Source organism: Periplaneta americana, chromosome 16 (genome assembly GCF_040183065.1).
Source record: "Periplaneta americana isolate PAMFEO1 chromosome 16, P.americana_PAMFEO1_priV1, whole genome shotgun sequence".
Classification (NCBI taxonomy): domain Eukaryota; kingdom Metazoa; phylum Arthropoda; class Insecta; order Blattodea; family Blattidae; genus Periplaneta; species Periplaneta americana.
In genome coordinates, this window is record NC_091132.1 from 109,194,421 (window position 1) to 109,210,065 (window position 15,645).

The 15,645-nt window shown below is 36.4% G+C and overlaps 1 protein-coding gene across 3 annotated transcripts in view; it reads left to right on the forward strand.

Annotated features, from left to right (window-relative positions):
* The window catches only part of fwd (phosphatidylinositol 4-kinase beta fwd), a 33,770-nt gene that overhangs the window by 7,621 nt on the left and 10,504 nt on the right, over positions 1 to 15,645 (forward strand). For all 3 annotated transcript variants that reach the window (XM_069812713.1, XM_069812714.1, XM_069812712.1), the window contains exons 3-10: positions 250 to 1,085; positions 1,196 to 1,313; positions 2,857 to 3,227; positions 8,047 to 8,177; positions 8,461 to 8,691; positions 10,262 to 10,492; positions 12,419 to 12,804; positions 13,300 to 13,518. In XM_069812713.1, the coding sequence (XP_069668814.1) occupies positions 250 to 1,085; positions 1,196 to 1,313; positions 2,857 to 3,227; positions 8,047 to 8,177; positions 8,461 to 8,691; positions 10,262 to 10,492; positions 12,419 to 12,804; positions 13,300 to 13,518 (2,523 nt within the window). The remainder of the gene's footprint in view (positions 1 to 249; positions 1,086 to 1,195; positions 1,314 to 2,856; positions 3,228 to 8,046; positions 8,178 to 8,460; positions 8,692 to 10,261; positions 10,493 to 12,418; positions 12,805 to 13,299; positions 13,519 to 15,645) is intronic.

A 15,645-nucleotide genomic window follows, 5' to 3' on the forward strand; every position in this document is an offset into this window, starting at 1 on the left:
TTCAGCTTCTAAGGGAAACCTCAGCCTACAAGTCTATTTACTATTGTCTTTACATTGAAGTAATACCTTACCTTTCCATTTCTTCATTCTTAAAACGTAATTTTTTAGTTTTTTATTGTTTGATTGCTGATGTTATACGTTCTTTATCTTTTAATGTTCAAGGTCGCTAAAATACGAAATTTAAATAGTGTGAACACTTAAAAATATATTGTTTTTTTTTTTTTTTTTTTTTTTTCGTTTTCTGCACAGATCAATGGGTATTCTGCTGCCTCCAGTTTCGCAAGTAACAACTGTAACTACATTAACAATGCACCATCGTAACAGAAGTCTGGACTCAGCTTTACAGCGAATTCCTGAAGTGGACATCACGCCTAGTCCAGAATGTGAACCAACTGAGAGACTTCCCGGTTCAGTGAAAGGAGCCAGTGGAGGAGAAAGTGTCAAGAATAAGACAAATGGGCCACCTGCTGGAAAGGGACGTGACCGAGAGGAAATTACAAGTTTGGGTTCAGATGATTCGGGCATTTTGTGTGGTTCTGACAGTGGTTCAGGTAGTGACGCAAACACGGCCACACGGGAATCAAGTGTAGAACAGTTAACAGGTATAGATCACAGCCACGAGAACCTGAACTTACAAACGCGTAACGAGCAAGTAAACAGTAGAGACAATTCGTGTGTTGACTGCCCTGATTCAGGCGACGTCTGCAATGATCAAGGACTTGAAGATCGTACTATGCTCGTGGACTCTATCCCTGCAACACCAAATGCTGAAACTCCTCAGCTTGTGATGGATGTCCGGGAAACGAATAACGAAAACAGTGTGTCAAAGTGCAGTCACAGTTCTGAAACAAAGGGTGCTTCCATACCAGCAACAGAAAGCCAGTCGTTTCCAATACTACTTTCTCCTTCTATGACGCTTTGCTGTGGAGGGAGCTCCGATTCCAAGAAACCTGAGAAGGATATGTCACAGATCAAGGGAGCTAAAGGTTTTCTTTTGAGGCTATTCGAAAGCAAAATGTTCGATATGTCAATGGCTATTACCTACTTATTTAACTCAAAAGAACCTGGGGTCCAGAGTTACATAGGTAAGAATGTTGAATATGCACTTTTACGTTATTGAAAGATCAAAGTCTGTTATATATAGTAACATAAGCCTATGTCATCTGTGTTAATCATGCGTGCTTTTTCCTTGTAGGTAACAAAATATTCAGTTTTCCTGATCATGAGGTAGATTTTTATCTGCCACAGTTGGTCAGCATGTATATTCAGATGCATGATGTAGCTGAAGTTATTCATCCATATCTTGTCCACAGGTGAGGATTAAAGTGATAAGGAGACGTTAATGTCTTAACTTTTCCCTGTTAGATGTTGGTAATGATCGACAGTTGACAAAAGGGTAGTAATTATTCTTTTCATATCTGGTGACAGACATTGCTCCAGGTTTTTCTTTGAGGATTTATGCTTTCTGTTTAGTTTAGCTATATTATTTTTATTTTCATTGTAATTGAAGTTATGAAGTCTGTGACTCTTAATTAAAGAAATGCATTTTAAATTTAATGCTGCATGCATGTTTTACCTAAAATGCAGTGAATGTTCCTAGTTGTAAATGCAGATGTGAAGTTCTTTTTTCTTTCACTATTATATGAAATGTTTAGTAATCATTACATGATCGGATTTCGAAGATATTGTTTTTATGCGGATTTCTCTTGCTAATAGAAGTGAATATGACTAAATTGTCGAACAATGTTGTAGAAAAGGCTGCATAAAGACAACAAGAAAGACATATTGAAAGTGTGTTAGTAGGTTTTAGATATGCTGAAAACATATGTTTTCATATTAAATCTAGAAGACTAATTTATGTAGCATGGCAATACTTTATTCTTGGCATCATGAAAGTGTGTAATATGCCCAATATCTAAAGTATTAGTCCCACACCATAGTTGCGTTGTCTAAAGCATCATGCCTTCGATTAGTGATCAATATGGAATGAGCACTGGTTCTTGTTCTCATAGGGGAAGAAATTTTCTCTTGAACTTTCGATCAGTGTATGGGACTGTTGCCTCACCAACATCGTGATGAGCTACAGTGAGTAGTGAAAGATTCTGGCTGATTTTCTGTGTAAAAAGTAGAATTATGGAGTAGGTGTTCTCTAGTTATCTATACTTTTGTTCCTCATATCAGACTCATTCTACCATTGATTCACTTTTGGCATATCTCTCATTGAGTATAGTGTTTATTGTATAAAATACATTTTTGTAAGAATAACTACCAAACTAAGGTCGATAAATGAAGATTGCGTACATACCTGCCCACCCATTCACATATACTGTGTCTGAATAAATGTATACAAAATAAAAGGGAAATTATGTTCTGAGAAGTATTTAATGTGCACACTTCCAGTTTTCGCCATTGCAAAGGAAATCTCTCACCTTTTGCTGAGCTCTGCAAATGATGTTGACACTGCAGAAGAATGCATGTGTGGTATATATATATATATATATATATATATATATATATATATAGACACACACACACACACACACACACGTATACATACATACCACACATATATTTTTTTATAGGTATCAATAATGTTCTTTATCTCCTCCATCATCCCCCATCCATTTGCAAACGACTTTTTGAAACATCCTGTATATTTCTTCTTCCCTTAATTTTTTTTCATTACTGTTTTTCCTTCTTTGCTTTCTTTGATCCGTCTATACTCTCTTTCTTCATTTGGGTCCAGGATACATTTTAAATTGAGCAAAAATAATATTGGAGTATCAGGTTATTTGCATTTATATTGAATACTTGTATTGTGCATTGTACTATTTCGTTACATTTGATAATTTACAGGTGCAGAAAATCGGCAGATTTCTCTTTGAAATGTGCATGGCTGCTAGATGCATACAGTTCAGATGCCCATCTTCCCTCGAAGAAAAAATCTCATGGAACAAAGTTGAAAAATTTGATCCTGTCAGATGAACTGAGGCCAAAGGACACAGATTCTACACTGTCTCGTAGGTCAAGAGTCAGTACTGGAGGTCCTGGTCCTGATTATTCCAAAATGAAGGAATTAGCTTCACCAACAACACCTAGTGTTCCTCCACCTGCACCGCCTCTGCCACCAACTACACCTATTACATCTCCAAACAAGAAAACTCACCAACGATCTCGATCTGATGCAACAGGACTCTACCCTGGACATAGAAGAATGCTGTCTTCAGGTAACTGAACATTTTATGTAATTTTTAATGATGTTAAATTTACATCAGTAAAAGGTCTGAATGTAGTTGGAGAATGATTATGACATGTGCTGTATTATATAACATCGCTGTTAAATAATGAAATAAAAGTATATAAAAGTAAATTTTCAGTATACCAGTATGTTGAACTTCAGTGATCATTGTTAATTTATTACACAGAACTGTGATGGTTATTGAAATGACGATAATTAAATCATTTAAACCTAAGTTATAGTGACAATTTGTTCTGGGAATAAAACCTAAACACATAATTATCTTTATGCTCGACCATGCCGAAATGTAGTAATTATACACCTGGTAGTAGCCCTTTAATGCACCTCATTAAAGTACACCTATTCATTATAATTCAGTTGTTCAGCCAATGAGAAATCACCGTTGTACCATTATGAAACTGGAAGTATCGATTATTCTCGGATATGCAATCAAAATACAATTAGCGAAAAGTCACGGAGGCTGGAAATCCAATACGTCGCAGAAGGTTATGTTCCGTTACTATAATAATTAGCGTTAATTGTAAATAATATTCAAATAAATTCAATTTGTCATCTCGTTTTTCAATTCTAAATCAATTTCCAGGTTATATCAAGACTAATCTTCATGTTATTCTCTAGATTATATCAAGGTCAATCACATTCGTGCCTCAGAAAAAATCAATACTTTCGCATCTGCGCACATCTTACAATTCAGGTCAGTTCCGCTCCTCACTTACATAACCATAACATGAATACTTATGAATAATTTCAAGTTAGAAATATGGTCGAGCATAAAAAGTCGTATGAAACTTGCCTATAATGGTAATTAAGACGCTCGTATGAAAATTATGAAAGTCGCTTGCGCTCGTTTCATAAACAAACATACTCGCGTCTTAATTACTACCATTATAGGCTCGTTGCATAATCTACTAGTCTTTTAGTAACCCTTTGAACAAAACTATGTGGACATATTACAAGCAATCTTACTCCTTAACACCATCACATTGATTTAATTTAATAAAAGATATTAAATCCGTCACATTTCTTATTGGACTTACTAGCTTTCACTACTGTAATTGTTTCAGGCACTGTTAAGTTTATTGGGCAGAATTTTTTTTGCAATGATTAATTTTATTGTGTGCAGATATTTGTATGTATGGTTTATGTCCATAATTTGGTACCTGCTTCATAATCATTAATATTATTTAATTAAATTTCCAAAGAAGTACACTTTTATCGTTTTACTGCTTTTGCACTTGTGACACTTTATCGGAGCCATTTTTTTTTTTAAATAAAAACCATCATTCTAGCTGCAAAAGGTTAATGAGCTTGATGATAGCTGTATTTCAGTCATCATTCTGTGAAAAGTATGACTCTGAAGTGCGTGACTCACATTATGAAATACTTGGGCCCGTGATTGGTTGCTTTGGGATCAAATAGCAGTATCAGTATATAATTCAAGAAAAATGACAGTTAGTAAAAACTACAATAATCGAAGTTCCGTTGTTATCTATGCTCAACTCGATACAGTGTTTATACTTATGGCTTTAAGAACCCAGAGATTCATTGCCACCCTCACATAAGCCCACCGTCGGTCCCTATCCTGAGCAAGATTAATCCTGTCTCTAACATTATATCCCACCTCCCTCAAATCCATTTTAATATTATCCTCCCATCTGCGTCTTGGCCTTCCCAAAGGTCTTCTTCCCTCTGGCCTCCCAACTAACACACTATATGCATTTCTGGATTCGCCCATACGTGCTACATGTCCTGCCCATCTCAAACGTCTGGATTTAATGTTCCTAATTATGTCAGGTGAAGAATACAATGCATGCAGTTCTGTGTTGTGTAACTTTCTCCATTCTCCTGTAACTTCATCCCTCTTAGCCCCAAATATTTTCCTAAGCACCTTATTCTCAAACACCAAGGTCCGTGGACGGTCAGTCGCTATCGCTCTCACAGTCCCTTCATAACAGCGTTTAAAGTGAAAGTCAAGAGGGTTGTATATCTGTGACGTCACCATGGAACACTATACTCATCGTCAACCCTCAGCTTGCACTTTCTAGTGATAACCAAGTGAGTTAAAGATCTATATTTATATATTTGTTTGGGTCACATACACACTGGAGGAGTAAAGGCTTAGAGGTATAACTCCCACAGATACACATCATGTACAGTGTGGCCTGCCGAAGTGGTGTACAACTAGAAAAATGGCTCACAGTCCTGCCATCTATCTGCAATATGCGGAACCCTAATCACGTAAAGTGAAGTGGGTAGGCATTGGATACATACATACTAAACCTTAAAGTACACATGAATTTATATCATACAATATAGAGAAATTTCCTTCGAATTTTACTTGAAGCTCCTGTAAGTGAAGTAATAAGTAATATGCTTGCGGAAGTATGACTTCCAGTTTGTAAAGTAGTGCAGGATGCCAGACTTTATCAAAAGCTTGTTGAATATCTAAAAACGAAAACAGCAGAGCAATTTTTTTTTCTATGATAATTTCAATTTTATTTACGATTCTATGAATTTGTTCTATTGTGGAGTGTTTTCTTTGGAATTCGAACTGATGGTGGGTTATAATGTTGTCGTCAGTAAGAATTGAAGGTAATCTCTTTAACCCCTGCACCCGCAACCTGTCTGGGGTCTTTTCTGACACCATACTTTTACACTTTTAAGTTGGCAGAATGTAGTTCTAGTCATTCAGTATTTTAGATACGCTTCTATTACAATCTCTAAATTAGTTAGTATATGTTTTTTTTTTTTTACATATTTATTTGTAATTTAATTTCGAATATTTGGATTTAGGGGCACAGAAGACCCCAGCTAGGGGTCTACTTCCCAATTTATTTCGTTTTGTTCATCTGAAGTTATTTAATTTATATGCTGTCATGACTCTGTACTAGCTCCAGGTGTTGCTACAATATGCAGCTTAAATTCATTATTGTAAGAATGCCGTTTCAATAATGTTCTGTGTTGGATGCAGTTTGTCATAAGGAATGCCTGACTGTAGTAACTTGTGTTTTGTGCTATACAATGCATTATATGGTACTACTGTTATATATTAAAGTTCATATGTTTCAAAAAGGGATACAGTAAGCAACAAGCCTTGTATGATATTGATAATAACTTTGATGACGGTAGTGATGGAAGCGATGTGGAATGCGATAACACAGAAGTGATAGAAGTGGAGGAGGATGAAATAGATGTGACGGAATTGTCTCACAGTGACACCTGTGACAATGGAGATAAATACTTGAAATAGTTGTTCTCATCTGTATCATAACTGTATTACCTCAACATTTAGTAAATAAATATTTTATAAAAGAGAAAAACAACACAACAATAATGTAAATAAATATAATATAATTATAATAAATTATATAACACATCATATGCATATGCATAGAATCATGCATACTTCTACTCCGAATTATCTCTTATCGCGCTTTCAATTTCTTACAACTCTTCGAAACCGACATCAAGCACTTCTTTCTATCCCTCATCATAGAACGTCTCTATACTCATCCTCCTACACTGTAGAAATACCTCGTCTCTAGAATTCGCTACCTAATGATGTCGGGGACTGCCGGACTTTATCACAATTCAAAATTAAATTGGAAAATTTTGTCTTGTTTAATGCTTTTTAGATATTGCTAGAAGTGTTGATTTGTGTTTTTTTTACTCCAGATTAAAATCACAAGTTTCTTGTTCATGTTAGTTAATTAGGATACAATTAATTATACTTAATCACTCATTTAAAGTTTGTGTGACTGCAACCTGTGTATATTTTTGTGTGACTTTACTTCGTTTATAGTGTTTTTTTCCCTTTTTATTTCTGTTATTGTATTTGTATTCCTGGTGTTGTGGAAGAGAATGCCTGATGGCCTTAACTACACCAGAATAAATAAATAAATAAATATGGCATTTATAAAGCAATAAGACAACAAAAATTTGATTAAAAATTAAAATTTCCACTGTGTTGGATAAGAAGTCCTAAGAATGCCGTCAAAGAGGACTATAATAAACACCGTTGCTCTTCTAGGTAGTTCCAAATGAATTTTAGCTGTTATCAAGTCATAGCCAGGGCATTTCTTTGGCTCTGTTTCTGTTTCTTTCTTTTCGTCATTTGGAGAAAAACTCGGAATTGGTAGATACATCTGAAGTGGGATACTGAGAAATTTGTTAATTTCATTATCATTGCATTTACTGTAGATGCTGGATTTGGAGTGAAAACATTTACTAGATGACTTGCATATGGTTCAGCTTTCTTTAGGTCACTTTTGGCCCAGTCATCACTGTTGCCTTTTCTGATTGGTGGTATCAATCTCAGAGGACGTTCTACTAGTTGGGGAAAAAATGTTCATGTGGAATATAGTATTTACGTCCATTCTACTAGTTGGGTGGGCAGATCCATGTAGGTCTGCTAAGAAGGCAGTGTAACCCATCATCAAGATCGAAGTTCTATCAACACACTCATTAGAATCGCCTATCATCTAGACTGATGATAATAAGACTGTCCACTATGTCATTGATCAGTCTTCCAGTTTGTTATCACTCATTACATGATCACATAATTCCTTTTCCATCTCATAACAATAGGTAATATTGCCTTTTAATTTGGACATGTTTTCTTATAAGACAAGAGCCAATTAAATTCGATTTTGTATTTCACACACCCACTGTCACGTGACTGATGTGCATTGGACGCATAGGTATTGTGCACACTTTTTTTTAGTATTTGTCGACTTATAATAGACTTATGAATTGTATATATGTGGACCATTTGTTTTTCTTTCTAGGGAGCAATAGCAAGATCTGCTTGGGTGATTTGGGCTCCGGACGAGCATTTGACAACGGTTGCACATGTTTTGATACTTGCCAAGGTGTCGTAAATGATCTTAGAGGAAAGAGAATAGACTGTACTTGTAATGTAAGTAAATGAATTATTATATATTATTTATTTCAAGTAATGTTACTTTATTATTAATTGTTATTACTTCACTTAAAAGTATATGACATCCATTAATTTCTGCACTCACGCTTTATGTATCTCATATCAGACGAGTTACTCTTACGCATATTTACATTTATATAAACTGAACCACAGTCACGGGCATGAAATTGCCATATTCACCAAAGTCAGACTTGCAGCAGTGTGTAATTACTGTGTTAACTATTTAATGATGTTTTAAGTACCTGTTTTCTTATTATAGGCTCCACGCTTAGCTCCTGAATTGGAATTCATCAAGGCCCTAATATCCATTGGTAAACTTCTGAGTTCTATTCCGACGAAGGAGGCAAAAACTACACGGCTGCTTGCTGAACTTCATACATTGAATCTGAATCTTCCTGCCAGAGTTTGGTTACCGATACGCAGTGAAATTCCACATCATATTGTGCGAATACCACCTCAAGCATCTGCAGTACTCAATTCAAAAGATAAGGTAAAGTCTACTGCTTTGCAGGAGTTTAATTTTTATCTCTTATAATATGTTTTCGGTTCAAATGAGTGCGTTGTGTGCCGGTCTTTGTTGATGTCCCTCTGGCGTGTCGTCGACGTGGAGACAACATGTGCGTGATGGGACTTGGACTTGAACAATCCAGCAAAATGTGAGGTGATGACTCAACATCTGTCCCATGTTGGATCTTCAATGAGAGGCTTGCTCAGATGGCAGTCCAGTGACCCATCTTAAGGTTCTCCTTTCCAAAGTCAGAAGTTTATTAGCTACATTAGTTTTTGGTTCTCCATTAAGTTTTGCCTATCTCATGGCTGGTGTAGATCTCCAGGCTCCTAGTAAACCCTTTATCAGGTTCTCTTTTTTTTTTTTTTTTTTTTTTTATTGTACATGTATAGATGTCAACACAAGGTTCCAAACCAGTAGGTTACCTTGTTCATCGCCATACTCCACTGTTTCCTGGGACCTAAATGAGTTGTACTGGACTTCATTCTATTGGATAAGGTTTCAGGGTAATTTTGCATTCTTCAACCTGCTTGGAGTCGACTCAGTGCAGCCGAGCTATCAGAGCAAATGTAGATTAGGTGTTCCTGTGTACAAGCTAAAATCACAAACACTTAAGCTTGGTAAACTGTAGTATATTGAGAAAGAGGGATGGATATTCTAGGCCTGCTCCAATACTACAGTTAGTTCTGGGGCCATCAATGAACCATATCAGACTATTAGATGGGATGTGGCTGATATGCCTACAGAGCCACTCATTCACGCAAGTGACCAGTAGGTATTTCCTCCACAACTGGCTGTGACAGCATCCTGAGGCATTTTATCATGACATTCCATGCAGCATCCGAGAATTTCAAGGGCTGCTTCTCAGTAAACCCCTCATCCTGCCTGGCCTCTTGAAAGATGGCATACTGGAAGGGAGTAAGATAAGCCATGGATTGCACATAGGAGACCGATAGCTCTTTGGCATTTGCCTTGTTACTAGAAGCCTTATCTGTTTTTCAAGTCTTCCAGTTGCTGGAGATTGAAGCAAAGAACCAGAGGAGGGATTACAGCTTATGTCACACAGCCTCCCTCCTTCTTTTTTTGGCTCCAGAAAGTTTTCTCTACCTTTGTCTTGTGGATTTAAAGGTTTTACTGGACCTTATAGGAGGGGTCAGTTGAAATCTGGTAGGCACTTGTGCAGTGCCTTCCCGGATACAGGAATGGGCCCTCAGGTAAATTCACTACAGGGGGCGTCATGAAGATGCCCTATGCATTGAGAGAAAAAGGTGGCTCAGAGCCATGCATAGGTTTCTTTCCGTTAGACATTAAGATTCTACGAGTATGGGGGAAATTATCCCCCCTCCTTCTCCTATGTGGATGCAAGGGTGAGAACCCCCAGAGGTTCCTAGGTATCTGAGAGGCACTGTAATAGATTGACTTCACCCATCTTCAGCACGGTATGTGTAACACCTTGGTTGTTGGTCCAGGATCCCTTATCCATCACCTGGTAGCTGTTAACCCAGCCCCAGGAGTCTTACACACTACAGTTATATGTTTTGACTGTTGACAGGCTCCTTACATAATATATGTGGAGGTGTTGGAAGTAGAAGACATTCACACGTCCCCAGTGCCAGCTAAGATCATGAACACACTTCGCCACACAAAGTCAGAAGAAAATTTGGCAGCTGAAGGAGCTGCGCAGGCAGAAAGTGCTTCTCTTTGTGCCTTCAGTGTGTATGGCAATCCTGACGAAGAGACTGGAGACTGCTGGTCTCAGGAAGATGACGAGATATCACAACAAGTATGTATTACCTGTGTATGTCATTATCCAATTTGTTTTGCCACAGTTCTCTTTCTTGACTCATAATTATAGTCCTGTGACAGTGGTTTTATTTTTAAGGAAAATTCAAGATGTCACTGTTATTGCCAATTTGACAGTGTTATTTTAAAATTATACACAAACTCCAGGGCTTGTAGAGGGGATTGAGTAGATAACTTTTTGATTAGGAACCTATGTCCAGAAACACACCCTTTCTATGCTACAAATAAAACAATTTCAAATCTTCTGCTTCGGCCTATTCATATTTTGTCGAAATGTTCTTGAATGGCAAGTGCAAAGTACAATATTACTTGGCCTTCATAATTAAGTCTGCTCGACTTTTTCCTGTGGGGGCCAAATGAAGAGACCCTGTAGAGGCAGAGGAAGATCTGCTTGCATGAGCTCTTGTCACTGCACAAGATATTCAACACACTCCAGGTCTTTGTGAATGAGTGTACCAGAACATGATCCGTAGGTACAGTGTTTCAACAAAGTTTGTCGTCACTTCGAGCCACTGTTGCAGTGGACCAGAATGCAATGCAGCAAACAACTGAGTATATGCTTGCAAAAACGGGCTAACCATCATTTGAAGAATATTTTGAGTTCATATAAAAATTATTAATGAGTTTCCTTGACATTGGACATTAAACTGTTTTGGTTGGAATTGGAATTACGTCAGTACCTCTCTTGGACTCAGCAAAAGCAGGAGATTTAAACACTTAATTTGAATTTGTTTTTCTTGTAGCACAGAAATGGTACTTTTCAGGACATGGATTCCTATTCAAAATGTTATTACTCAGTCCCCTCTACAAGCCGAAGGAGTTTGTAATGAGAATTTTGAAACACTCGGTATGTGCAAGTTTCATAATCCTGGCTTACAGTATTAGTCATAATAGTGCAGCATTTTCAGCATCAGTTTTCAGTTTTTACAATTTATATACATTGAGAGGCAAAAAACGCAGGCCACCTAAAATTTTTCATGTATAGAACTGATTTCTAGAATTTTGTACATTTATATATGCCGAGCCAATTATGTAATTTTTAAAATTAGGAAATGTTAACAAATCAGTTTAAAATCATCAGTACCAGTTGCAGAAGACACAGCTCTGCAGTATATATTGACTACACCCCAACTCTGGCTACTAGCAACAGGCATCTATAATGAACACCAATCAAAATACCCCTCATTTCTCATGAAAAACAACAAAGCAACAACTGAAAAGACTACAGTGGACTATATTGGACTTTATGTTGTCAGCAAACAGCTGGATACATTAAGAAGATTGATTGATTGATTCTCTAATTAAGTTACTCTATTTAGGATTTTATTTATGAGAGAGAGAGAGGAGTGAAAATGTCATCTTCCTTCTTGCTTCCCAGTAGAGGCTTATTTGGTCCTTTGATTTCTGTTTTTCACTGTTTATAGTTACAAGGTAGACTGTGTCCAATGTGGAATTTTGATCTTTGCAAAGCAGACAGCTTTTAGTGTTTACTATGTTGATGCGATGCCAGGCACTTGTGCCCCATGTAGAGTCTAAATTTTTGCTGTTGCTTCTTTTCTTGATAGGGAATGATAGTCTATTCCATCTCTGTCGATATTGATCCACTACTTCTCATGATACATTGCTTTTATTTTTATGGTGTATTGGCTGTCTAGGATGGGTGCTGTCTGATTAACATAAAATAATATTCAAAACTAGGCGGATATCCCAATATAGAGGGATGAAAATAAATGCTTGTTACAAATGCTATTGTCTCAGAAAATCTCCCTTTTTCATATAGCACAGAAACTGTGTTTGAAAATCCGTTTATTCACATGAAACAGAACCCTAAATTTTATTGTACTAGTGCATATAATGTGTTTCCTCATATTTTAACATACTTCACTCTTTTGTATTAAATTTGCAGTATATGCAGCTACGCAAGCCAATGGACCGTGATACAATCTCTCAGTTAAGTCAAGAGTCAAGTGATTCTCGTGAACCTCCAGTGTTCATAGCTGCTGGTGATATCAGGCGGCGATTGTCAGAATCATTGCATGATTCGCGAAGGGCAGCTTTCACACACGATCCTGAAGATCCCTCAGCTGCTGCACTCAAGGAACCCTGGGAAGAAAAGGAAAGACGTGTGAGGGAAGCCTCCCCATATGGTCACATGGCCTCTTGGCGTCTTCTCTCAGTTATTGTAAAGTGTGGTGATGATTTGCGACAAGAACTGCTTGCTTCACAGTTGCTCACTATGTTACAACGTATTTGGGAGGCGGAGAGAGTTCATCTTTGGGTGCGTCCTTATAAGTAAGTATTGTCTTATTAGTTAGTCAAACTATGATTATAGTTAGATGATGGCAGTAGTATGAGTGAATGAATTGGGACAAAAAAAAAGATAAAAATTGAAAGCTGTGCACAATTAAAAGGGGTTTGACCCCCTGACAGATCTGTGTGATTTGCAGTGGCTGAAAGTTCTGTGGAGCATATGTCTTCCTGAGCATTTTCCTTGCCATTCTCATTCTGCCATTGCTAAATTTATCATATCATTCTATCGTCCCTGAATAGTTTCTGTAACTGAAAGGAAATTAAATAAAAGAACCCTTAGTCACCATTTAATCAGATGATTATATTTACAAGAATTTCAAATACTTTGTTTTGTACTGCAAATGTCGAGATATATGCTCGACCTTTATTTTCTTATTCACTAATTATTGAGTATTTAGTCACTGTATACCGTAGTCTTTGATTTAACTCAGATATTTGTGTGCAAGAATGTATTATTTGTAGCTTGGTTCTTTCTAGGATCTTGTGCTTATCAAATGATAGTGGACTTATCGAGCCCATTCTGAATACTGTGTCTTTACATCAAATCAAGAAGCACTGTCAACTGTCGCTGTTGCAGTATTTTAAACGAGAATATGGCTCACACAATTCAGAAGCTTTCCTCACTGCACAACGGAATTTTGTAGAGAGTTGTGCTGCGTACTGCCTTGTCTGCTACCTCGTTCAAGTGAAGGACAGGTTAGTGGACATCATATAATTTTTGTTCCGATGGTGCTGATTTTGTCTTATTTGCCTTGTATTTTAACAGAGCTTTTGGAAGTTTGACCAATGTTCTGGTTTGATGACTGAACATCAAATGAGGTGGTCCTTTGTCAGAATTATTGCAGACAGTACAGTGTGGGGAATCTTTAACCATAATAATGTCATTGTAATCTAGATTTTCTTCTCTTGCTAGATGAAAAAAAGCTACAGTCAAACATCATGAAGCATGATTACAGTGGCATATGGATGTATTATACTGTGTTATTATGTAAATGAATAGACCTAATTAAAATGTGAATATTTTTAATATAATTTTTCACGAATTTACCAAAATACTTTGGCAGTAATGGTAAATTTACTTCATAAATTTCACAGATAATAGATTTGTTGGGGGCAATAAAAATTCTTAGGATGATTTCCTTTTTCGAAGGCAAGTAAAGCTGCGAGGTGGCTGTGTCGTAGATTTAAGACACATAGAAGAGAAAAGGCACAGACAAAATCAAATGTTTCTCGCCTAAGGCAAAATTCAACTCTGCTAGACTGCTAGCCTCTGTTCTCACCCTCCATCATATACGTTAATTTTAATTGGAATATAAGACAAGTAATCTATAAAGTTTTATAATATAAATGTTTGTAGAAGAAAATAAAGAGTATTAATGGGGCTGATAATTCCACATTACAGATATTCCGCATTTCAAAAATGGGATTTTTCACATTGGCAAACAAACACTGTCTAGGATGATCTGGTTTTTCATATCTGAAGGCACTGAAAACCAACCATAAATAAAGAGTGCAAGTGAAATAACCCTGCAGATGTTCAGAGCCAATAGCTCATGTTGTATGCAACAAAACAATTGTAATACCATGTTGGTGGAAAGTTCGTAGTTTTCTCAGAAGAAAATTTTTTTTTCCAAATGTTGAACACACTCTTATTCGGTAATTATTGCGAGTACGTGATTTTTGTCCATATCAATAGAAAATCTAATAAAGAATCTTTTATCCTTCTGGCGTATTTCAATAGCGTGGACGGTTTTCATGTAAATTTAATTTAAATACCACTAGTTTCAAGCACTGAACGATGCAACCAAATTGCAACATTGTAGTCGTAGTTCACGAAGTTGAGTTCGTTGACCCTTACATCTGTATTACTAGAAGACAGGTTGCCAGACTGCTGGAACTTCTATCTTAATTTTCTAATTAATCACAAAATGTAATATAGGCTTCCTATTCATTTAAATGTACCTTTTCAGTCTGCAGGACTATTTCACTTCCACCCTGAATTTGTTTTGACTGTTGGTTATTATTTTGCAAGAGTTTCTTTACTCGTTCATTTGAGTTTCAGTTTGAAAGTAGTTTGTATTTTAAATTGGTAGAAGAGGACCTGCCATAGACAGTTAAAGCATATGTCTGGAAATTATGTCCTTTCATTTCAATGCATTTGTCCACAACAATTGATTGTTGCCTGGTTATTAATTGTGACATATACAAATGACATAGGAATATATTATTACTACTACAAACAAAATATGCACATAGTTACGTTATGTAATCCTCTTTTAAATTGAATGCATTTTACTATGATTTATAGTTTATAAAGTAAGACTAATTTAATAATTTTTAATATAGGACATATCGTTGGCTTATAAAACCTGATAACTGCATTTGAAGAAATAGAGATACCCTATACATAGTTTTACCGTTAGATGACAGGAGCATTCCATGTTGCAGGGCTATATTATGTCCTATGTTACAGCTGATTACGTTCTCCCACTTGTTGGTCTTCTGTGCGTGACAAAATTATATTTATAATTATCTTGTATAACCTATTATAATTTAATATAATTCAGTATTTTCTTACTTAATAATTTAATTTACAATAAATAATAGCGTGAACTTATATAATACTGAGCGATACCTCTTAAGAGATGGATGGGGAAATCTGCAGTATGCAGAATGCAGATACGAGTATATTGAATGTTCATGAACCTAAACGAGAACTTTGAGAACGAGGTGCATGAATAAAAAAAATAGGAACTTCGTCGAAGGTGAATATTGCCCCTTTAATCATAAATATTTAAGTACCATATGCTAAAAACAGGATAT